The 20,388-nt window shown below is 41.7% G+C and overlaps 1 protein-coding gene across 1 annotated transcript in view; it reads right to left on the bottom strand.

Moving 5' to 3' along the window:
* The window catches only part of dscaml1 (Down syndrome cell adhesion molecule like 1), a 165,480-nt gene that overhangs the window by 54,095 nt on the left and 90,997 nt on the right, over positions 1 to 20,388 (bottom strand). Inside the window, exons 4-9 of the mRNA XM_060942167.1 lie at positions 15,651 to 15,926; positions 15,111 to 15,407; positions 11,737 to 12,009; positions 10,827 to 11,108; positions 10,342 to 10,470; positions 9,481 to 9,660 (exon numbers count right to left, since the gene is read on the bottom strand). Of these exons, the coding sequence (XP_060798150.1) occupies positions 9,481 to 9,660; positions 10,342 to 10,470; positions 10,827 to 11,108; positions 11,737 to 12,009; positions 15,111 to 15,407; positions 15,651 to 15,926 (1,437 nt within the window). The remainder of the gene's footprint in view (positions 1 to 9,480; positions 9,661 to 10,341; positions 10,471 to 10,826; positions 11,109 to 11,736; positions 12,010 to 15,110; positions 15,408 to 15,650; positions 15,927 to 20,388) is intronic.

Raw genomic sequence — 20,388 nt, forward strand, 5'->3', positions numbered from 1 at the left:
AGAGGAAAAAAAATAAGGAAAGTGAAATTAGAGGATTTAATTAGAAATAGAAATTAGAATGTTTGTCTGCAGTGATTTTAAACTTTAAAATTAACAGATATGACACCCTTGTCCTTTACGCTTGTGCACACATCTGCTCTCTCTCTCTCTCTCTCCATCGATTAGAAGAGAATTCTGCTGTTTTGTTTTCATCACTTATTCATTCTACCCTCCTTCCACTAAAGGAAACAAACAGAATTGAGGGCAACAGAGGAGAGGAACAGTTTAATCAATAACACCAACACATCTTCAAAGAGAGAGGAAGATTTAGAGAGAGAGAGAGAGAGAGAGAGAGAGAGCGCAAGTAAATAGATCTGTCTAAACTGGATATGAAAATAAAATGATCATATGGGAAAATAGGTGAATGATACAGAAAAGAACATCAACAATATAAAAGAAAAAAAAGTTTTAGGCTTAGCCATACCCCTTATTAAAACAAATTTGTGTATCACATTCACTTGGCTGACTGGTCAAGACAATTTGTATAACTGTAGCTCTGATTTGATAGTTCCTGATATAGGATTGGTGGTCACAGAGGAAGGAAGACTGCTTCAGGACAAACGGCCAAGATGCTGGCAACTTCACTGAACCACAGAGACTGCTTTCAATGTTTACAAGTTGGCATAAGGAGAGAGTTACCAACACTTACTTTTATTTGCCTTATTGGCAGAAGGGGCCATTTTTTGGGCCTCACCACAACCCAATCCTCAACCAGTCCTGCAACGATTTTATTTTTTATGATTTAGTAAACAAAAGCGTGCCCTCTAGTACATATTGAACCCAAGCCACTTGAGACAATCAGATTGAGTTTTCCAACATTTTGACAAATGGGTGTGTTATTTGTAACTGCATTTAATTTAGGTTATTTTGTAAGATTATTTAAATTGATTGTTTTACCATTATTTGGCAATTATAACACTGGTAACTAGCATTGATTGGAACAAGTTTTTGTACATCCTGATTTTAGTTGCCAACTACCTGTCTCAGGGACTATTCACAGACTTGAAAAACAATTTAGCTGGGTATTTTATTTATTGGCGACACGGTGGTGTAGTGGTTAGCGCTGTCGCCTCACAGCAAGAAGGTCCGGGTTCGAGCCCCGTGGCCGGCGAGGGCCTTTCTGTGCGGAGTTTGCATGTTCTCCCCGTGTCCGCGTGGGTTTCCTCCGGGTGCTCCGGTTTCCCCCACAGTCCAAAGACATGCAGGTTAGGTTAACTGGTGACTCTAAATTGACCGTAGGTGTGAATGTGAGTGTGAATGGTTGTCTGTGTCTATATGTCAGCCCTGCGATGACCTGGCGACTTGTCCAGGGTGTACCCCGCCTTTCGCCCGTAGTCAGCTGGGATAGGCTCCAGCTTGCCTGCGACCCTGTAGAACAGGATAAAGCGGCTACAGATAATGAGATGAGATTTTATTTATTGTATGTTAGATTTCATAATTTCAAATTAAACTAAAAACAAAAGACACAGTTCTCTCTCTCCTATGTGGTCTTATTATAACTTCTGTGTGAAATATCTCTTGGTCCATGTAATAGGTTATTTACTTCAAAGTCTATTCTGGGAAAATACAACTACTGTACCTCCATACAATCCTGAATCAGAAAAAAAGTTGGACAGTATGTAGAAATTTAAATTAAAACTGAAAACAATGATTTGTAAATGATTTTTTTTTACCTGTATTACACTCAAAACAATACAAGAACACATTATTTTATTTATTTATTTCAAAATAAACAATTTTCAGTTTTGATTCTTGCAACACATTTAAAAAAAGTTGGGATGGTAACACATTTACCACTTTATAATGTTTCCATTTCTTCTCACAACATTAAAAAGATATCTAGGGACTGAAGACACCAAGTGATGAAGTGTTTCAGGTGTTATTTTGTTCCATTCTTCCTGCAAACAGGTCTTAAGGTGTGCAACAGTACAGGGTCGTCGTTGTCATACATTTCATTTTGAAATTGGGGAAAGCCATGGCCTAATGATTAGTGAAGTAGCTTTGGGACAAAAAGGTCACTAGTTCAATTCCCTGGACCAGCAGGAATGGCTGAAGTGCCCTTGAGCAAACTGCTCCCCAGGCTGCTCTGGGTATGTTGTAAGTTGCTCTGGGTAAGAGTGTCTGATAAATGCCATTCATGTAATGTAAAATTCTCCACACATTCTCTATTGGGGACAGAGGGGACAAACACCATCCTCTTCCACAATGATGCCTTTGTAATATGTGCAGAATGTGATTTTGCACTGTCTTGTTGAAATCTTTCTGGAGAAGATCTCGTCTTGAAGGCAGCATATGTTGCTCCAAAATCTCAGTGTACTTTTCTGTTTTACTGCTCCATCACAGAAGTGTAAGCTACCTCTGCCAAGAGCACTGACAAAACCCCATACCATGACACACCCTGGCTTTTGAACTTGTTCCTGGTAACAGTCTGGATGGTCCTTTTTGTCTTTCGTCCAGAGTACACTACGTCCATTTCTTACAAAAAAAAAAAAAACATGGCATACTGATTCATCTGACCACAATGCATATTTCCACTGTGTGATGATCCATCCCAGATGCCTTCGAGCCCAAAGAAGTCAATGGTGCTTCTGGACACAGTTAACATAAGAGTTCCTTTTTCCACAGTAAAGTTTTAACTGGCATTTGTGGATGTAACTCCATATTGTAGCTTGGCAAAGGTTTGCCAAAGTAATCCCGAGCCCATGTGGTTATATCAGCTATAGATGAATGACGGTTCTTGATGCAGTGCCATCTGAAGGATCAGAAATCATGGGTGTTCAGATAAGGCTTGCGCCCTTGCCCTTTATGCACTGAAATTCCTTGACTCATTTAATGGTATTATGCACCACAGAGGGTGAACTATCCAAATCCTTTCCTATCTTTCTTTGAGGAACATTGTTTTTAAACATTTCAATAAATTTCTCATGCATTTATTGACAAACTGCAGATCCTCGGTCCATCTTTGCTCCTGAAAGTCTAGGTCTTTCCTGGATACTGATTTTGTACCAAATCATGATTACAATCACCTGTTTCAAATCACATCAGTATTTAATTGTTTTATCTCATGATTACCATTAAATTGCCCCCATCCCAATTTTTTTTGGAATGAGTTGCAGGCCTGAAATGCAGGAATGTATTTTAACAAATGATACTGTGACCAGACAAAACATGAAATATCTTGGGTTCATTCTGTCTGCAGTGAAATACAAGTCAAAGTACATTTACAAATCACTGCTTTCTTTTTTTATTTGCATTTTCCATACTATTTCTTTTTCATTCCATGACTTTTTCTGATTTGGGGTTCTAACTCACTCACTCACTCACTCACTCACTCACTCACTCACTCACTCACTCACTCACTCACTCACAATTCAGTAGACACTTTCACAACAATCCAGGGCCTTGTCTTTGTTAATGTAAATAAAAGGTAAGGTGGTGCTACGTATTTAACCTTAATATTAAGCTATTTGTCTGACATATCAGGGATAGAATATATTTATACATAAGTTCTAAATGGAAATGTATTATTGTGTTCCAGTTTTTGGGAACAATTCCTCCACCACTTCAATCCAATATGGAATTTGATCCTCTGTAGCTAAGAATGCCAACCTTTCTATTGTTTCTGACCCCAACCACAGAAGCAGGTCCATGGTTTAAGTGCCAAGTATTCATACCAGATGTCTCCATTTATCTTAATATTTTTGGACCACTCTTTGCCATCCTTTGCAAATATACTATGTTGCTTTATACAGTATATAATTTCTATTTTCCTGGTTTATTTCAGGTGGCACGGTGGTGTAGTGGTTAGCACTGTTGCCTCACAGCAAGAAGATTCTGGGTTTGAGCCCAGCGGCCAACGGAGGCCTTTCTGTGTAGAGTTTGCATGTTCTCTCCGTGTCTACATGGGTTTCCTCTGGGTGCTCCGGTTTCCCCCACAGTCCAAAGATATGTAGGTTAGGCTAAGTGGTGGCTCTAAATTGACCTAAGGTGTGAATGTGAATGGTTGTTTGTCTCTGTGTGTAAGCCCTGCAATGATCTGGTGACTTGTCCAGGGTGTACCCCACCTCTCCCCCATCATCAGCTGGGACAGGCTCCAGCTTGCCCGTGACCCTGCACAGGATAAGCGGTTACAGATAATGGATGGATGGTTTTATCTCAGGTTTCTCTTCTCCCAGTATTGTCATGGGGTTCTCTGATTTCCTCCCACTTCCAAAAACATGCTGGTAGGTGGATTGGCTATGCTCAATTGTGCCGAAATGGTGACCTGTGTTCTGGTGTCCCATTCAGGGTGCATTCTTGCCTTGGGCCCAGTGTTCTCAGAATAAACACTGGATCCACTCTAATTCTGACCAGGATGATGAATGAATGAATGAATGAAGTTGTAGTTCCATTCAAACTTTAATTTTTTTTGTTTGGTCACATTAGCTGGGTGGGTGGTACAGTGGTACACAGGGTTGCAGAGCTGTGTCTATGTGGGTTTCCTCTAGGTTATCTGGTTTGCATCCACCTGCACAAAGCATACTCAAGGATTGACTATGCTAAATTGCCTCTTGGTGGGAATGAATTAACAAATGTGTATGATGCTCTGGAACTGACTGGCATTCCATCCAGGGTGTATACTCAGCTGACTCCCAGTGTTTAGAGATATGTCTTATGCTGTTTGGTAATGCACCACAAACTTGCTGTCTTTCCATAGTGATTGCCATGGCATATGGCAGTGTTACCCAATTTGGTCCTTGGGGACTCTAGATATTTCATACTTTTTCTCTCTGCCAACTAAAATGGCTAAACCCAGAATAACCTGGAACACTGAGTACTAGGTAAATGTGATGTTGAAGCTGGGAAAGACTAAAAAAAAACCCAAGAACAAACAAGGACTGCTGAAATCCAGAAGTGCTTGGAGAATGAGGTAATAGGAGCATGGAGAAGAGTTCACTTGCCCTGGTCCCCTGGTCCCGATCCAGTCTGCAGGGCCAGCTCTTGTTAACCTCCAGAAACAAGAAATGTACACCCATAACCTAGACGAAAGATTAAGTCCTGCTGAAGAATTTCCTGACCATCCTGCTCCCCTGCATGCTCAGTGATAATTACCCGTACTTGAGCCAGGATAACACCACAGGACAATGCCAAGGGATACCAAGATATGGCTATCTGAAGGGACAGACTCAATGTGTGGCTGGCCTAGTGATGTGTGGGGCCTCAATATTCAGGTGCTGTAGATGGGACAGACCCAGATGGTGACCCACAAGGCTGTTCTCCAAAAGCCAGCTGGATTACCCTGCTGTGAAGACAGCAATTAGGAAATGATTCAGCATGATGCTGGATGGACTTTGTCAGCAGTTCCAGGAGCTGACATTTGAGGAAGAAGCTTAACCCTTCACATTTACCTAGAGGCTCCTCAAATTCTGAACATGGTGCCTAAGGTCCAACCCTAAGAGAAGGTTGGTGAAAGGTGACATTGGAAAAGTTTACTGCCTGACTTCCAGCTGGCACAACTTCAACTTGTATGAGGGTCTGTTATGCAGGTGCCAGTAGATGGGCCATCTGAGGATACAGTTTCCTTTTGAGTTTGGGACGGGTGCCCTTTGAGTCTGGTTTACAGTGGTGCTTGAAAGTTTGTGAACCCTTTAGAATTTTCTATATTTCCGCATAAATATGACCTAAAATATCATCAGATTTTCACACAAGTCCTAAAAGTAGATAAAGAGAATGCAGTGAAACAAATGAGACAAAAATATTATCATTCATTTATTGAGGAAAATGATCCAATATTACATATCTGTGAGTGGCAAAAGGATGTGAACCTTTGCTTTCAGTATCTGGTGTGACCCCTTTGTGCAGCAATAACTGCAACTAAACGTTTCCGGTAACTGTTGATCAGTCCTGCACACTGGCTTGGAGGAATTTTAGCCCATTCCTCTGTACAGAACAGCTTCAACTCTGGGATGTTGGTGGGTTTCCTCACATAAACTGCTCGCTTCACATCCTTCCACAGCATTTCAATTGGATTAAGGTCAGGACTTTGACTTGGCCATTCCAAAACATTAACTTTATTCTTCTTTAACCATTCTTTGGTAGAATGACTTGTGTGCTTAGGGTCGTCGTCTTGCTGCATGACCCACCTTCTCTTGAGATTCAGTTCATGGACAGATGTCCTGATGTTTTCCTTTAGAATTCGCTGGTATAATTCAGAATTCATTGTTTCATCAATGAGGGCAAGCCGTCCTGGCCCAGATGCAGCAAAACAGGCCCAAACCATGATACTACCACCACCACGTTTCACAGATGGGATAAGGTTCTTATGCTGGAATGCAGTGTTTTCCTTTCTCCAAACATAACACTTCTCATTTAAACCAAAAAGTTCTATTTTGGTCTCATCCGTCCACAAAACATTTTTCCAATAGCCCTCTGGCTTGTCCACGTGATCTTTCGCAAACTGCAGATGAGCAGCAATGTTCTTTTTGGAGAGCAGTGGCTTTCTCCTTGCAACCCTGCCATGCACACCATTGTTGTTCAGTGTTCTCCTGATGGTGGACTCATGAACATTAACATTAGCCAATGTGAGAGAGGCCTTCAGTTGCTTAGAAGTTACCCTGGGGTCCTTTGTGACCTCGCTGACTATTACATGCCTTGCTCTTGGAGTGACCTTTGTTGATCGACCAACAAAACTCACAGATATGTAATATTGGATCATTTTCCTCAATAAATAAATGACCAAGTATAATATTTTTGTTTCATTTGTTTAACTGGGTTTTCTTTATCTACTTTTAGGACTTGTGTGAAAATCTAATGATGTTTTAGGTCATATTTATGCAGAAATATAGAAAATTCTAAAGGGTTCACAAACTTTCAAGCACCACTGTACCTGGCTTTGTATTTCCCCCAACCATTCTAACATGTCTTTTTTGTTTTCCCCTTTTTCTGCAGGCTGCTACAGCTGATTCCCTGAGACCTGGAGCAGGGCCTAGGTAGATCCGCTCGGACTACAAAGAGTTGGGATACTTCAAATCAGATTGCCCCTAAATTGAGGTGGATCAGGTGCTTCAGGTGTCTGTGGTTCACCCCCACCCCAATCTGAAGGTGATTTACAGAGTGTCAGTCAAGGGTGGCATGAGCTTGCCTTTGGTGGATGGAAGCCTTGCCCCTGGAGGAGTTGCATGAAAATACCTTGAAGTGTGTTTTGGTCTGCATGATTGATGGTGTTTGCCTTTCCCATCTTTGCAATTACTAATAACAAGCTGTAAAGAGTGATGCAGGAGATATCTTGAACCAGTGCTTTAGCAAAACATGTCTGTGAAGGTCATGACTGAGGTATCTGTACGCCCATGCAGGAGATCCCTGCATAGGAGATCCCTGGGATGGGATCTCAAAGAGATCCTAACTGATCAAACTTTATGAATTTAAACAACCGAAGCACTATAATAAGACACTTATTCTTGGTTCTTCAAACCAACAGCACTATAATAAGACACTTGAAAATATGATTCCTAGATTTGTATCACCATCTTGCACCCAGTGTTTCTCGGATTGGCTCCAGATTCACTGCAGCACTAACCAGTAAGAAGTGGTTACTAAAGATGAAGGTTTGCACACAGTGATAGTCAGAATTCAGATACAGTACATGGTTGGACTTGATGAAAGAAAACTGCAAGGATGGTCCAACACTCAGCAAATTCAGTTTCAGTAGCTTGTTGACCTTCAGCAAAATTCCATACATTGGACACTTTATCCAGTTGGCTCTTATTAGCTCTATGACACAACATGTGCTGGGGAGATAAAGTTTTTACCATGCTCCTTATATTTTGTTCAAAATTACTCAAAGAGGCAAGGGGCCTTTGAGGTCACACAGTGGGTTTGAGAAGTCATATAAGGTGCTGCAAAAATATAGGAGAAACCCACAGCAGATTACCACCTCAATTTCCTTAAAGAATAGAGCATGGCAGGCCCTGGTGATGACAGAAAGAGATGAGTCAGGACTGGGATGTTCAAAAATCAGTAAATTCCACTCTGATCCTGCCTGGAGACCATCTGACACTGTCCTAAAGAGCAAAGGTTGCCATGTTGCAGATTTTTAACACGTTTTTTTTCTCTCCATCTGCATACAGATATCACAGTACACCAAACAGAGACTCCCCCCAGTGTTGTTGTGTACAGCCAACAATACAGCTTACCTAAACCCAAAAGAAAGGTGGTTCAGGAGAACTGTTAGAGATAATAAACCAGTCACATAGTGACTGAAACAACCCCATTGTGTTGAGTCCAGGAAGGATTGGCCATTTCAGTGTAGATTTCCAATCTGTGCCTCAGTGATTGATGATTCTAAGGGAAGGAAGTATACTTCCACAGACATGGATGTACACAAGGGTGTCTCCAAAAGATGCTCACTTTTCTACTTTTGTGGGTGGGTCTCAGCACACAAACTGAATGAATGTGCACTACAACTTTATTGTAATACCCTGCCTGACCTACCAGGGGTAGCAAAGTGCATGGTCTGAAAGTAGGAAAATCCCCTGAAGAAGAAGATAAAAACAAGAACCAAAAAAATGCATACCTAGCAGTTTGTAACATTTGCGACCTCTACAAAAGAAGAGCTAGCATGTTTAATGCTGATGGTGGAAGAATAAGAATGGAAGAAAAACATTTTCAAAATGTTCTGTATTTTGCACTTTGATTACATGGTCACCATTTGTGGCTATTCCCACCTACTGGATTGGTGTATTACTTCACGCTCAGTTTTGCATATCCGCAATCAGTGCACTCAAGTCTGCATGAACGCAAAATTTGGGTGCTGTGCAGACAGTCTGCACAGACTATGTTGATGATGAAATTTGCATCATGACTGCACTGTACACAGATGTGAAAGCAAAGCAAAGAATATCTGCGACAATTCAGAGTGAGCTGGAATGCTTCTAGTTCATGTTTTCCCCCTTCTTCTTATTGCTATTATTATTATTATGTTATTGGTGGTGCAGTGGTTATCACTGTCACCTCGCAACAAGAAGGTTCTGGGTTCAAACCTCACAGCTGACTGGGGTCTTTCTCTGTGGAGATTGCATGTTCTCCTTGTGTCTGTTTGGGTTTCCTCCTGGTGCTCTGGTTTCCTCCCACAGTCCAAAGACATGTGGATTCAATCAACTGGCTCCTCTAAATTACCCATAGGTGTGAATGTGAGTGTAATTGTTGTTCGTCTCTGTGTAGCCCTGTGATAGATTGGTGACCTGCTCAGGGTGAAGCCTACCTCTCACCTGAAGTCAGCTGGGATTGGCTCCAGCTTCCCCCACAACCCTGACGGATAAGCGGTGTACATAATGGATGGATGGATGGATGGATTGATGGATGGATGTTATTGGTTGTATTTAATATATGCAGTATATACTGTATGTTTTTATTTATATGGTATCTTTCACAGATTTAACCAAAGTAAAAAGTACAATGACTCACTTTTGACTGTCAGCAGCATGCTCTTGCTGATATCTGAGCCCACACCATTACTGGCCTGGCACAAATAGTAGCCACGATCCTCCTCCAAAACATGTCGGATCAGAAGAGAACCATTGGGCATGATCTGGATGCGGCCAGTCAGAGGAACTGGATGGTATTGCTGTGGGTTTCCAATGCCTGGAAAACCAAAATGCAGCAAATATTACAATCATAAAAGAAGGTGTAATAGTAAATTTTGCTGATGAATTAAGGTCTCACCACCAATCAAATATAAAAATGTGACTGAAAATAATATAGTTTACAAATAATATCAAAGGTTTATATGATATATAATTATAATGACTTTTTTCCCCTGCTAGCGCGCACACACACACACACACACACACACACACACACACACACACACACACACACACCACCCAAAAAAACCTTAGCCTCATACATGTGTTGGAAGTATACTATTAATACAGTTACAATGTTGAGTTGTTGAGGAATCTGAGAATGTTATACTACATTTGAGGTAAAGCTGCAAGTCTTAAGTCCCTGCCTACAACCAGTAAAAGCCCAGTCAACAGCCCCATAACCTGAAATTTCAACTTGTCAACTTGGGGTAGACTTTTTAAATGCCAGCTCTCCTGTAGAACAGTACCAATAGCCTCTCAGGCCTATAACTGTAAAAGTGCAGTTCAAGTAGCTTTTTATGAACTTTACATGCTTGGACACTTTGAACATGCCAAGGTGGGAAATGGTGTTATTACAACTTAGAAACTACTACTCACAAGGCACCACAAATGCAGCATATGTCTATAATTACATTGAATGTGGTGCATTGCAAAAAGGGCCCGAGTGTTGAATTGTAAAAGACAATACCTTTGGCATGTTTCCACATGACTTTGGGAGGGGGGTAACCATCGACAGAGCAATTTAGAACCCCAGACTTTCCATAGATCCCATCCTGGTTGTTCGGCTGAACTCGGAAACGAGGGGGGACTGTAAGACCCAGAACAGAATTTATCTGACCAAAAATAGACTAATAAAAGCATAATATTACCTTCTGTTGATATTTTAGAACACATCTCCCTTTCTCATTGAATGGTGGAGATTTCCCAATTACATGTTTTGAAAGTCAGTGTTGCTAAAATTGATAAAGTTCCCATCTTTTTCAGACATAACCTTCAATGTCTTACTGTAGCGCTTGATGTGCCAGCACTCATTTATAATGTGCAGTTTCTGTTATTTCTCATTTCACTGTCTTGACTTTATCGTCCCTCTCTTACTTACTAGTACTTAGAAACTCGTGGGAACCTGCTTGTATGACTGGGTAAAATATACCTATATTTTCTCACCAGTGACTATAAGTTGCCTTTCTGAGCTGACGGTGGCTGCATCGTTGCTGGCGATGCACGTGTAGTTGCCATTGTGCTTTAGGGAAACTTTGGAGATCTGCAGTGAGCTCATGAACTCCTTGGTCTCAATGGTGACACCAGAGGTGCCAGACACAATCTCCTGACCATCTTTGCGCCATGTAATCCGGATGGGCATGTCCCCAGATGAAACTACACATGCTATGTACATCAGTTTACCAATTGAAGTAGGTGGGAAGTCAAAAGGCTGAATGAGAGGGGGAACTAAGAAATTGATAGAAATAGAGAACAGGAAAAAAAAAACAGAGGACAAGAAGAAACAGAGAGTTTCAGTATGGTATTCAGCAGGGAAGATATGTATACTTCTCTGTGGTCTGTGGTGAAACACAAACCCTTACAACACCCTCCCCCCATACCACCCCCCAACCCAACTCACACACATGCACTACCTCCTTCTCCCTCCAGACCATAATAGCTGCTCTAATTAGAGCCCAATTGGCATGGGGAATAATGGTGTTGCCATGGAAACCAAGGGAGGGGGGTCCAACTGAAGACATCTGGGGGATTTAATCTGGGGCTCGTTAAAATTCAGTTAATTAAATCAGAGACATGACAAGACAAGCAGCACACTATACTATCTTCACACTGGAGTCAGTGTTCCCTTGTAGTGTCTCACATGGACACACAAACATGAATACACAGACACATACACACAATGCAGACCAGACTGTTCTCATGCTAAAACCTTCTTTAAAATTCTTTACTCAAAGAGCATTCAATATCATAGGCACCATCACGGATTTGAGATTTGTAGATCCTAGAGGTATGATGCCATGGTAATTCATCATACTTGCAGAATATGGTTTGGAATTGCACAGGAACAGCTGCTAACCTTTGACAGTGACATAGACGGTCTGGCTGATCGAGAGTTGGGGTTGGATGAGTACACTGCACAGGTACGCTCCCTCATCCATTCCTTTCTGCACATCACTGAGCTTGAGCGTACCATTCTCATATACCACCTGCCGATGGTTGTCTGGCAACAGCATGCCATCTTTGTACCACTTGATGGAGTAGTATGGGTAGCCGATCACACGGCAATTGATGAAGGTGTTGCGTCCAGCCACGGCTGTAATGTTGCGCATGGCCCTGATACTTGGGGGTCCTGAGAGAGAAAGAGGAAAACAACCAAAAACCAGACAGAAGTAGAGGGTGATGAGGTGTGGTGATGGAAATAGAAGCATTAAGGTACATATAGTAAGAGAGTTGAAGAGTTAGGATAATATAAAGAAAGAGAAAAGGTGAAAGATTGATAAGAAAGAGTGATGAATATAAATGAAGTAAAAGAAAGAATAAAGAAGTGACAGAATGGAAGAAAGATGGAAAGTACAGAAAGAGGATAAATAATAGAAAAGAGATAGGGTTAGAATGCTCTGTCAGAACATAATGAATGTGTGTGCGCACATCTTTAATTGTGACTATAAAATAGGAAATTACTTTTGTGTACCATTTTATCTTATGACAAATTGTATGAGCAAAATAAACTAAAGTGTATATTGTAGAATCCATTGCACTACATCACATGTAGAATAATTTGTCAGTACAAGTTCATTTATCATCACATTTCAATAAAGTACCCCAAATATAAAGGATTCAAGAACAGGTGAGAACAGAGGCTCTCAGAAGGTTTCGGCTATGATTATACCTGCTAACCAGTTAGCATTCATGCTAACTTTACCCTTGAGGTCCGAGTTAATTCAGGTCATAGGTCAATGATGATCTGACAGTTACTAAACGGACAATTATTGATTAATGCAGACAAAGTGCACATCGCTTTAACTTCACAATGAAACTAAACCACTGCATTTCTTTATAGGGAAGGGTCGGGGCAGGGTTATCCTCTGAAGGACTCTGTTCTCAAAATACATGAGAATGAAGGGAGAGGAGAGAGATAATGGACAGAGTATTATGGCAAATGCTGACAAGAAAAAGGAACAAAAAAGAGTCACAGTAAAAGTAGTACCATGAGGCATGAGGAGAAGAGGAGTTTGTCGCAAAATGGAGGATATATATATATATGGAGATTTGCATATGGAGATTTTGTGTATACAGAGATTCTTGTCTTCTCTGCTCTTCTTTCTTGCTGTCATTTGCCTTTCTGTCTCTCTGCTCAGTGTGTTGAGCTTTGTCATAGCTCTGACAGTTAACGCCTGATGTATTATTCAACAAAAACTGTCGTACAGTATCTCTCTCTCTCTCGCTCTCTCTCTCTCAATGCCCTCTTATCTTTTTGTTTTTCCTTCACAAAATAAGAATTCATGAGCTCTCTTAAAGGTTCATTCAATAATAAAGGGTCTATGCAATCCATATTGCTTTAAGAAAAGTACACTGAAAGTGTTGGGTTTGTTTTTGAGGTGCACAACTGCATTTATGTGAAAATGCATATTTTACTGCCTCAGAGCATGGGTAAGTAAGGATTGACAACAAGGCCATGTTTTTCTATCTTAGTGGGGAACAAATACCCGACAAGGACAGGAATATCTAACAGTTTTAATCTTGTATGGACATTTGGCTGGTACCAACAAAAAATTGTTTTTAAACGAAAACTAAAAGAGCTGAAAGGTATTGTTTATATGTAGACAAAGCAATACTTCTCTCTCTGTGTGTGTGTGTGTGTGTGTGTGTGTGTGTGTGTGTGTGTGTGTGTGTGTAAAATACTCTGGTTCTAGTACCAGATCTCATATTTCACTCCATAGACAGACAACATGTCTTAACATGTCATAACTAAATAGGAAGAAAGAGAGAAAGAAGTGGAGAGCAAAGAAGAAGAAAAGAGGTACCTATACACTGTAAAAAAAGAATAGCTGAGAATACTTGAAATTTCAAGGCAACAGTCTGCATTAAGAATTTTATGTTTTGCCAATGATGTGCCCATGATAATCCAAACTATGATAAAACTGTTATCTTTATTAAGAATTCTTAATTAAGTCAATTTTCAATTCCTCATTCTGCCAACATAGATTTCTCTTTTTGCTGAACAGTGGCATTCACAGTAGTACAAAAAGGCAATTGAGGTTATCAGACTTTTTTGGGGGGCTTTTTTCACCTTTATTTGGATAAGACAGTGTAGAGACAGGAAATGAGCAGGAGAGAGGGACGGGGAGGGATCGGGAAATGACCTCGGGTCGGAATCGAACCCAGGTCCCCGGATTTATGGTATGGCGCCTTATCCACCTGAGCCACGACGCCATACCCACGACGTGGGTAGTTTTGTAATTGTGTAGAACAATGAAAAAAGGCATGTATAGTTTAATGATAACTTGTGGGGGCGTCGTGGCTCAGGTGGATAAGGCGCCATACCATAAATCTGGGGACCCGGGTTCGGTTCCGACCCGAGGTCATTTCCCGATCCCTCCCCGGCTCTCTCTCCCGCTCATTTCCTGTCTCTACGCTGTCCTATCCAAATAGAGGTGAAAAAAGCCCCAAAAAAATCTAAAAAAAAAAATTGTGATAACCTCAATTGCCTTTTTGCACTACTGTGAATGCCACTGTTCAGCAAAAAGAGAAATCTATGTTGGCAGAATGAGGAATTGAAAATTGACTTAATTAAGAATTCTTAATAAAGATAACAGTTTTATCATAGTTTGGATTATCATGGGCACATCGTTGGCAAAACATAAAATTCTTAATGCAGACGGTTGCCTTGAAATTTCAAGTATTCTCAACTATTTTTTTTACAGTGTATCATCAAGCCTGTCAAAAGGACTCATCATCCCTTCTCTCAGATGGTGCCTTCACTTACTTCTCCTCTCCTCTGATATGGCCTAAGTCCTGTCCTTGACTGCCTGTATGCTAGCTCTGTTACATCTCCAATCAGAGATAAAATAACTAACATTTACTCTCCAGAGAATGACAGTTGTGGAAGATTGTTCACAACTGAGAGACAATTGTGATACGAGTGTTTAAGTGTGAGTGCCATCAAAAGAATAAACTCTAAGAGAAATACTTTACATATAAGACACTGAGTGAGTTGGAAACAGCGAAGGTGTACTGCTAGAAGAAGAAGAAGACATACACCGTCCACAAACATTTACCCCTTCCACCCAGCATCAGGAAGGGGAATGTTTTGATCAAACTCAAGAGTTTTGGACAGTTAAATGAGGAGTGGGTGGGTGGGTGGGTGGGTGGGTGATGGAATGATGGTAAAAGGAGGTTATGGGTTTTAAGCCACCCTCTAACAGCTGAGATTGAAAAGTAGACAGGCACCTCTTACGTTTATGCGCGCTTGGTACTCGGCGCTACCGGCCGAGTTGCGTGCAGCGCAGCGGTACACGCCCCCGTCGCGGATCTGGGGGTTGCTGACGTTAACATGCGATACAGTGGAGCCGTCCGAGAGCGTGTACTGACTGGCCCGGTGCGCCGAGTCCCGAGCGATTGGCTCATCATCCAGGGTCCAAGTAATGGTGGGTGGAGGGGCACCTTTGGCTGCACACATGAGAGAGAAGGGTTCGCCTGGTGCCACCACACGTTCACTAAAGGAGGAGACAATCCTGGGTGTGCCATCTGTTCAAGGATAGACAAAAAAACAAAGAAAGAATGAAAAGAGAACCAAAACAAAGTGGAAGTGGTCAGGTATATAGAAATGTTTGGACAAGAAAAGAGATGATCCAGCTAAAGCTTTTACATTTTGAACTTATAACAATTAGCCAGAAATCTTAAGCTCCCTATAGCTTAAAAAAGAAAGAAAGAAAGAAACAAATAAACAATCAACAACCACATTTTCTATGTTACCCCATGGCAACCCACCTTCCAGCAGTATAATGGAGAAGTCCTGGGCAGTTTGACCCTTGCGAGTTGCAAAGCACTGATACGCGCCCGAGTGTCTTTTCTGGGCAGCAGTGATGAACAGAGTCTCATTGTTGGTGCCCTGAATGGAGAAGTGCTGGTCAGGAAGTACAGGCTCTGTGTTCCGGAACCAGGACACAGTGAAATGTGGGGAACCTTGAACAGCACAGGACAGGATCACTGTACTGCTGATACCTGTCTTCAAGTTTTTAGGGGAGACAGTGACCCTTAGTGGCTCTGGGGAGAGAGGAGACAGGACAAGAGAGAAATGCAGGGAGAGATAATTGTAAGTAGATGTTTATGTTCAACAGAAAATTGGTCCTTGCTCTTATCTAGTGGTAAATAAGTTCTTGTTTGTTTTTATAGGACACTAAATTCAACATCTGGATGGTTGGTGATGGTAAGAGATTTTTGTCATAATTATACAAGATTACTGTGATCTTACCTTCTTATGTTGCTCATCTAAGAGTAGACCCACTAATTTCAGTTTATTCAGATATCAGAATAAGCAATCACGAGACTGCTGTCCTTAAATCCATCTGCTGGATATGAGATTTGGTATTTGATTTTAAGATGATTGTATTAATTTTGGAAATCGCTGGATCGTCTTGGCTTATTCTACCCCAATAAACTATGTTCCTGATATTTCATTCAGTTCAGCAAGCCATTTATCTCCAAATGCATGGATCAAACTAGAAAAGCACTCGGAGAGTGCAGACCTCCGCCAAGAATCCTTTAAAAAAATCCAGGATCCAGAAGGTGATCCGGATCACCGCCAAAATTTAATGGATTGTTACTTGTGCCCAGTCACACCTCTGGAAAAAAATTTCAGAGCAATCCGTTCATAACTTTTTCCGTAATGTTGCTAACAGACAAACCAACAAACAAACAAACCAACGCTACCGAAAACATAACCTCCTTGGTGGAGGTAATTACACAAATTCAGCCTGATTTTGACATGATTTTGTTGTGGCCGACAAATTTCCAGCTTTGGGCCCGAATATGAAGGTCAGGAATGATGCATGGGCCTTGTAGTGTGACATAATCGAAAAACAGCGGAAGTGGCATCCGAGACGCCCCACGACACCCCGATGAAAAGTCTAGAATGTCAGAATTTTTAGGATTTTCTTAGCTAGCTCGACAACTCCTACAATGTCTTCTCATGATAACCATGAGTGACAATTTCTTGACCCTCCTCCCCAACAACACAATGATTGGTCGAGGTCAAACTTGTAATGTCGCCAATCTCCTGACCAGGACACAGCAAGAATTTACAGCACTATGATTGCCTGATCTGACCTGGTGATCATCGTGAAAGACAAAAATACAGTATAGTCTTGTCCCTGGTTAGCAGTTTTTGTCTAGTTTGTAAATATTGCATTCAGGTACATTATCTTTTTTGGTATAAGGTTTCACCATTTTAATAATGGGCGAGGTTATGTGGCTGGGTCCTGTTACGGTCCTGGGGGCCTCACCCCACCAGGACAAGGAACTGTGTACCCTTGTCGAGATGTGGCAGCTTGTTCCCACCTGGTGTCTGCCTGGGTCTGGTGCATGGGAGACCTGTAACTTTCGGGGGGCTTACGACACGAGGAAGGTACTAATTAGCAGTTCCGAAACTTTTGACCATGAAGCATATACATCATATGCAACATGCCTGTCCCCAAGCCTGAATAAACAAAGAGGGTTTCCATGACAGGCCCTGCAAGCCGGTGGCATAAAAAGCTTGCTGCACATGCAATGCATGATCAGCCTCGAACTGTCAAGCACTTAAGTGCTTACCTTGCACAGGGTGAGAATGAGGAAGAATAATGGGTGAGGTGCTATACAGTACGTAGTTGTGATTGTTGTTGTACTAGTAATAATAGCAAAAGTTGTATTCAAATGCACCATATTTTGTATTCTCAGGGTATTTAATCACGTCACTCATTGATGAGAACACTGAATTCTCACTTTACTTCTGGTCCTACAGAGTACAGGGTACAATATTAAAAATAATAATAACTAGACAGGGACACTCTAACGAGTGCAAACCCCGCCTTTTCCCTATTAAAATACATTGGGCGAAAATTTCGAAGTTCTGCCATGACCTTGACCTTTGACCCTTGACCTACAAAATTTAATGGTTTCCTTCCTGGGTGATTGGCAACACATGTACAAAATTTGGTCCAAATCGATCCATTGGTTCTTGAGATATCTTGCAGACACACAGACAGACAGACAGACAGATACACACACACACAGACTGACGCAGGTGAAAATAATAACCCCTCCGACTACTGTCGGCGGGGTTAATAAAAAAAACAGAGGGCGGCATGGTGGTGTAGTGGTTAGCGCTGTCGCCTCACAGCAAGAAGGTCCGGGTTCGAGCCCCGTGGCCGGCGAGGGCCTTTCTGTGTGGAGTTTGCATGTTCTCCCGGTGTCCGCGTGGGTTTCCTCCGGGTGCTCCGGTTTCCCCCACAGTCCAAAGACATGCAGGTTAGGTTAACTGGTGACTCTAAATTGACCGTAGGTGTGAATGTGAGTGTGAATGGTTGTCTGTGTCTATGTGTCAGCCCTGTGATGACCTGGCGACTTGTCCAGGGTGTACCCCGCCTTTCACCCGTAGTCAGCTGGGATAGGCTCCAGCTTGCCTGCGACCCTGTAGAACAGGATAAAGCGGCTAGAGATAATGAGATGAGATGAAAAAAAAACAGAAATGAAGAGACAGACGGAGGGAGACAGAGCCACAGGAGAAGAGAGGAAGAAAAAGGAAAATGTCAGTGAGCAATAAGGCATCTGGTGTTATGTGCTGGGGGCTTAGTGTGTGAATGAGCGGGTGTTTGTGGCATCCTCACTGCTTGCCTTGTCAGAGTGTGTGTGTGCACGCTGGTATGATCTGCCCACTGGCTAAATGTCCAAAAGTCCACCACACCTCCTGCTCTACACTGTTCTCTTCTCCCTCCCTTTCTTTACAGTGTTTTTCTTGCAAACTGAAAGTCGTTTTCTCACACACGCACACACACACACACACACACTACATGGTTGCAGCACAACTTTCCGTTCCCCTTGTAACTCTTTTTTCTTCTGAACAGCAGGAAGGTGACATGGACCTCCAGCCTGCCAGGACCATTTTGTCTACATTTCTCTCTGTCTCCCTCCTTCTTTCTTTCCCTCCTTTTCTTTCTGTTTAAAGGTGAACCTGCACATGTCTGTTTTAGATGCACTGCAGTTTTCAGATACATTTGATTCTATTTGACTCACTCCAATATTATTTGTGTCTTCGTCTTATTTTGTCCTCGCTCTATCCACCCACTCTCATCTCCTCTTTTTTCATTTCCTATTCTTCTCATTTTTGAAGAGACAGTCAACATTTTAAGCTGGTTTTTTTTTTTTTTAGGAATTAAATGCAAGTCAAAACACCAGAAAGTCTGACCTGACAGTTGATCGATTTCAACAGTTTCAACAAAGAAATGTTCATGAAGGCTCATAAGTGAAGAGAAGCCAGTACATCACTGGGAAAGCGCATCATGATAACTGTTTATCTGATGATGCACTCATACATCTGGAGTTGGATTAAAAACAATAACACAGTGGAACGACACGAGGAGGATATAAAATGTAAAAAAAAAAAAAATGGGAAGTACATTCTGCATTCATAAATAAAAGAACTGCTATCCATTCACACGAAAGAGAAAAATATAAATTCTTAGTCAAACTAATGGCATGGCGGCATGGTGGTGTAGTGGTTAGCGTTGTCGCCTCACAGCAAGAAGGTCCTGGGTTCGAGCCCCAGGGCCGACGAGGGCCTTTCTGTGTGGAGTTTGCATGTTCTCCCCGTGTCCGCGTGGGTTTCCTCCGGGTGCTCCGGTTTCCCCCACAGTCCAAAGACATGCAGGTTAGGTTAACTGGTGACTCTAAATTGACCGTAGGTGTGAATGTGAGTGTGAATGGTTGTCTGTGTCTATGTGTCACCCCTGTGATGACCTGGCGACTTGTCCAGGGTGTACCCCGCCTTTCGCCCGTAGTCAGCTGGGATAGGCTCCAGCTTGCCTGCGACCCTGTAGAAGGATAAAGCGGCTAGAGATAATGAGATGAGAAACTAATGGCAAGATATGGCATACTATATGGTCAAAAGTATGTGCCCCCAACCATCACACCCATGCTCTAACCATTTCACGAAGTTAGAATAACACAGTTGTATAGAACATCTGTTTTCTGTAACATCACAATTTCCTTCACTGGAACTAAGAGTCCAAACCTGTTCCAGCATGATGATGCCCCTGTACACAAATACACGACTTAAGTCATGTGTAAACATTAACAATTTCAAGAAACAATTGAAAACCTTCCTATTTAAATCAGCTTATGCTTCTTAGATTCTGACTTGTTTATTGATTTTTAATGATTTTTTAATTAGCCCTGCGATGACCTGGCGACTTGTCCAGGGTGTACCCCGCCTCTTGCCCATAGTCAGCTGGGATAGGCTTCAGCTTGCCTGTGACCCTATACAGGATGAGCGGCTACAGATAATGAATGGATGGATGGATTTTTTAAATTAATTTTTATTCTGTAGTGATTTTAGACTTGAAGTATAATTATTGTTTGTCTGCATTTTTTTAAATTGTAAAGCACTATAGAGTGCACATATATAGCGCTATATAAATGTAATAAATTATTATGATTATTACACAAAGCGAGCTCCACTAATGCTCTTGTA

The sequence above is a fragment of the Neoarius graeffei genome, chromosome 16, assembly GCF_027579695.1.
Source record: "Neoarius graeffei isolate fNeoGra1 chromosome 16, fNeoGra1.pri, whole genome shotgun sequence".
Taxonomy (NCBI): Eukaryota; Metazoa; Chordata; class Actinopteri; order Siluriformes; family Ariidae; genus Neoarius; species Neoarius graeffei.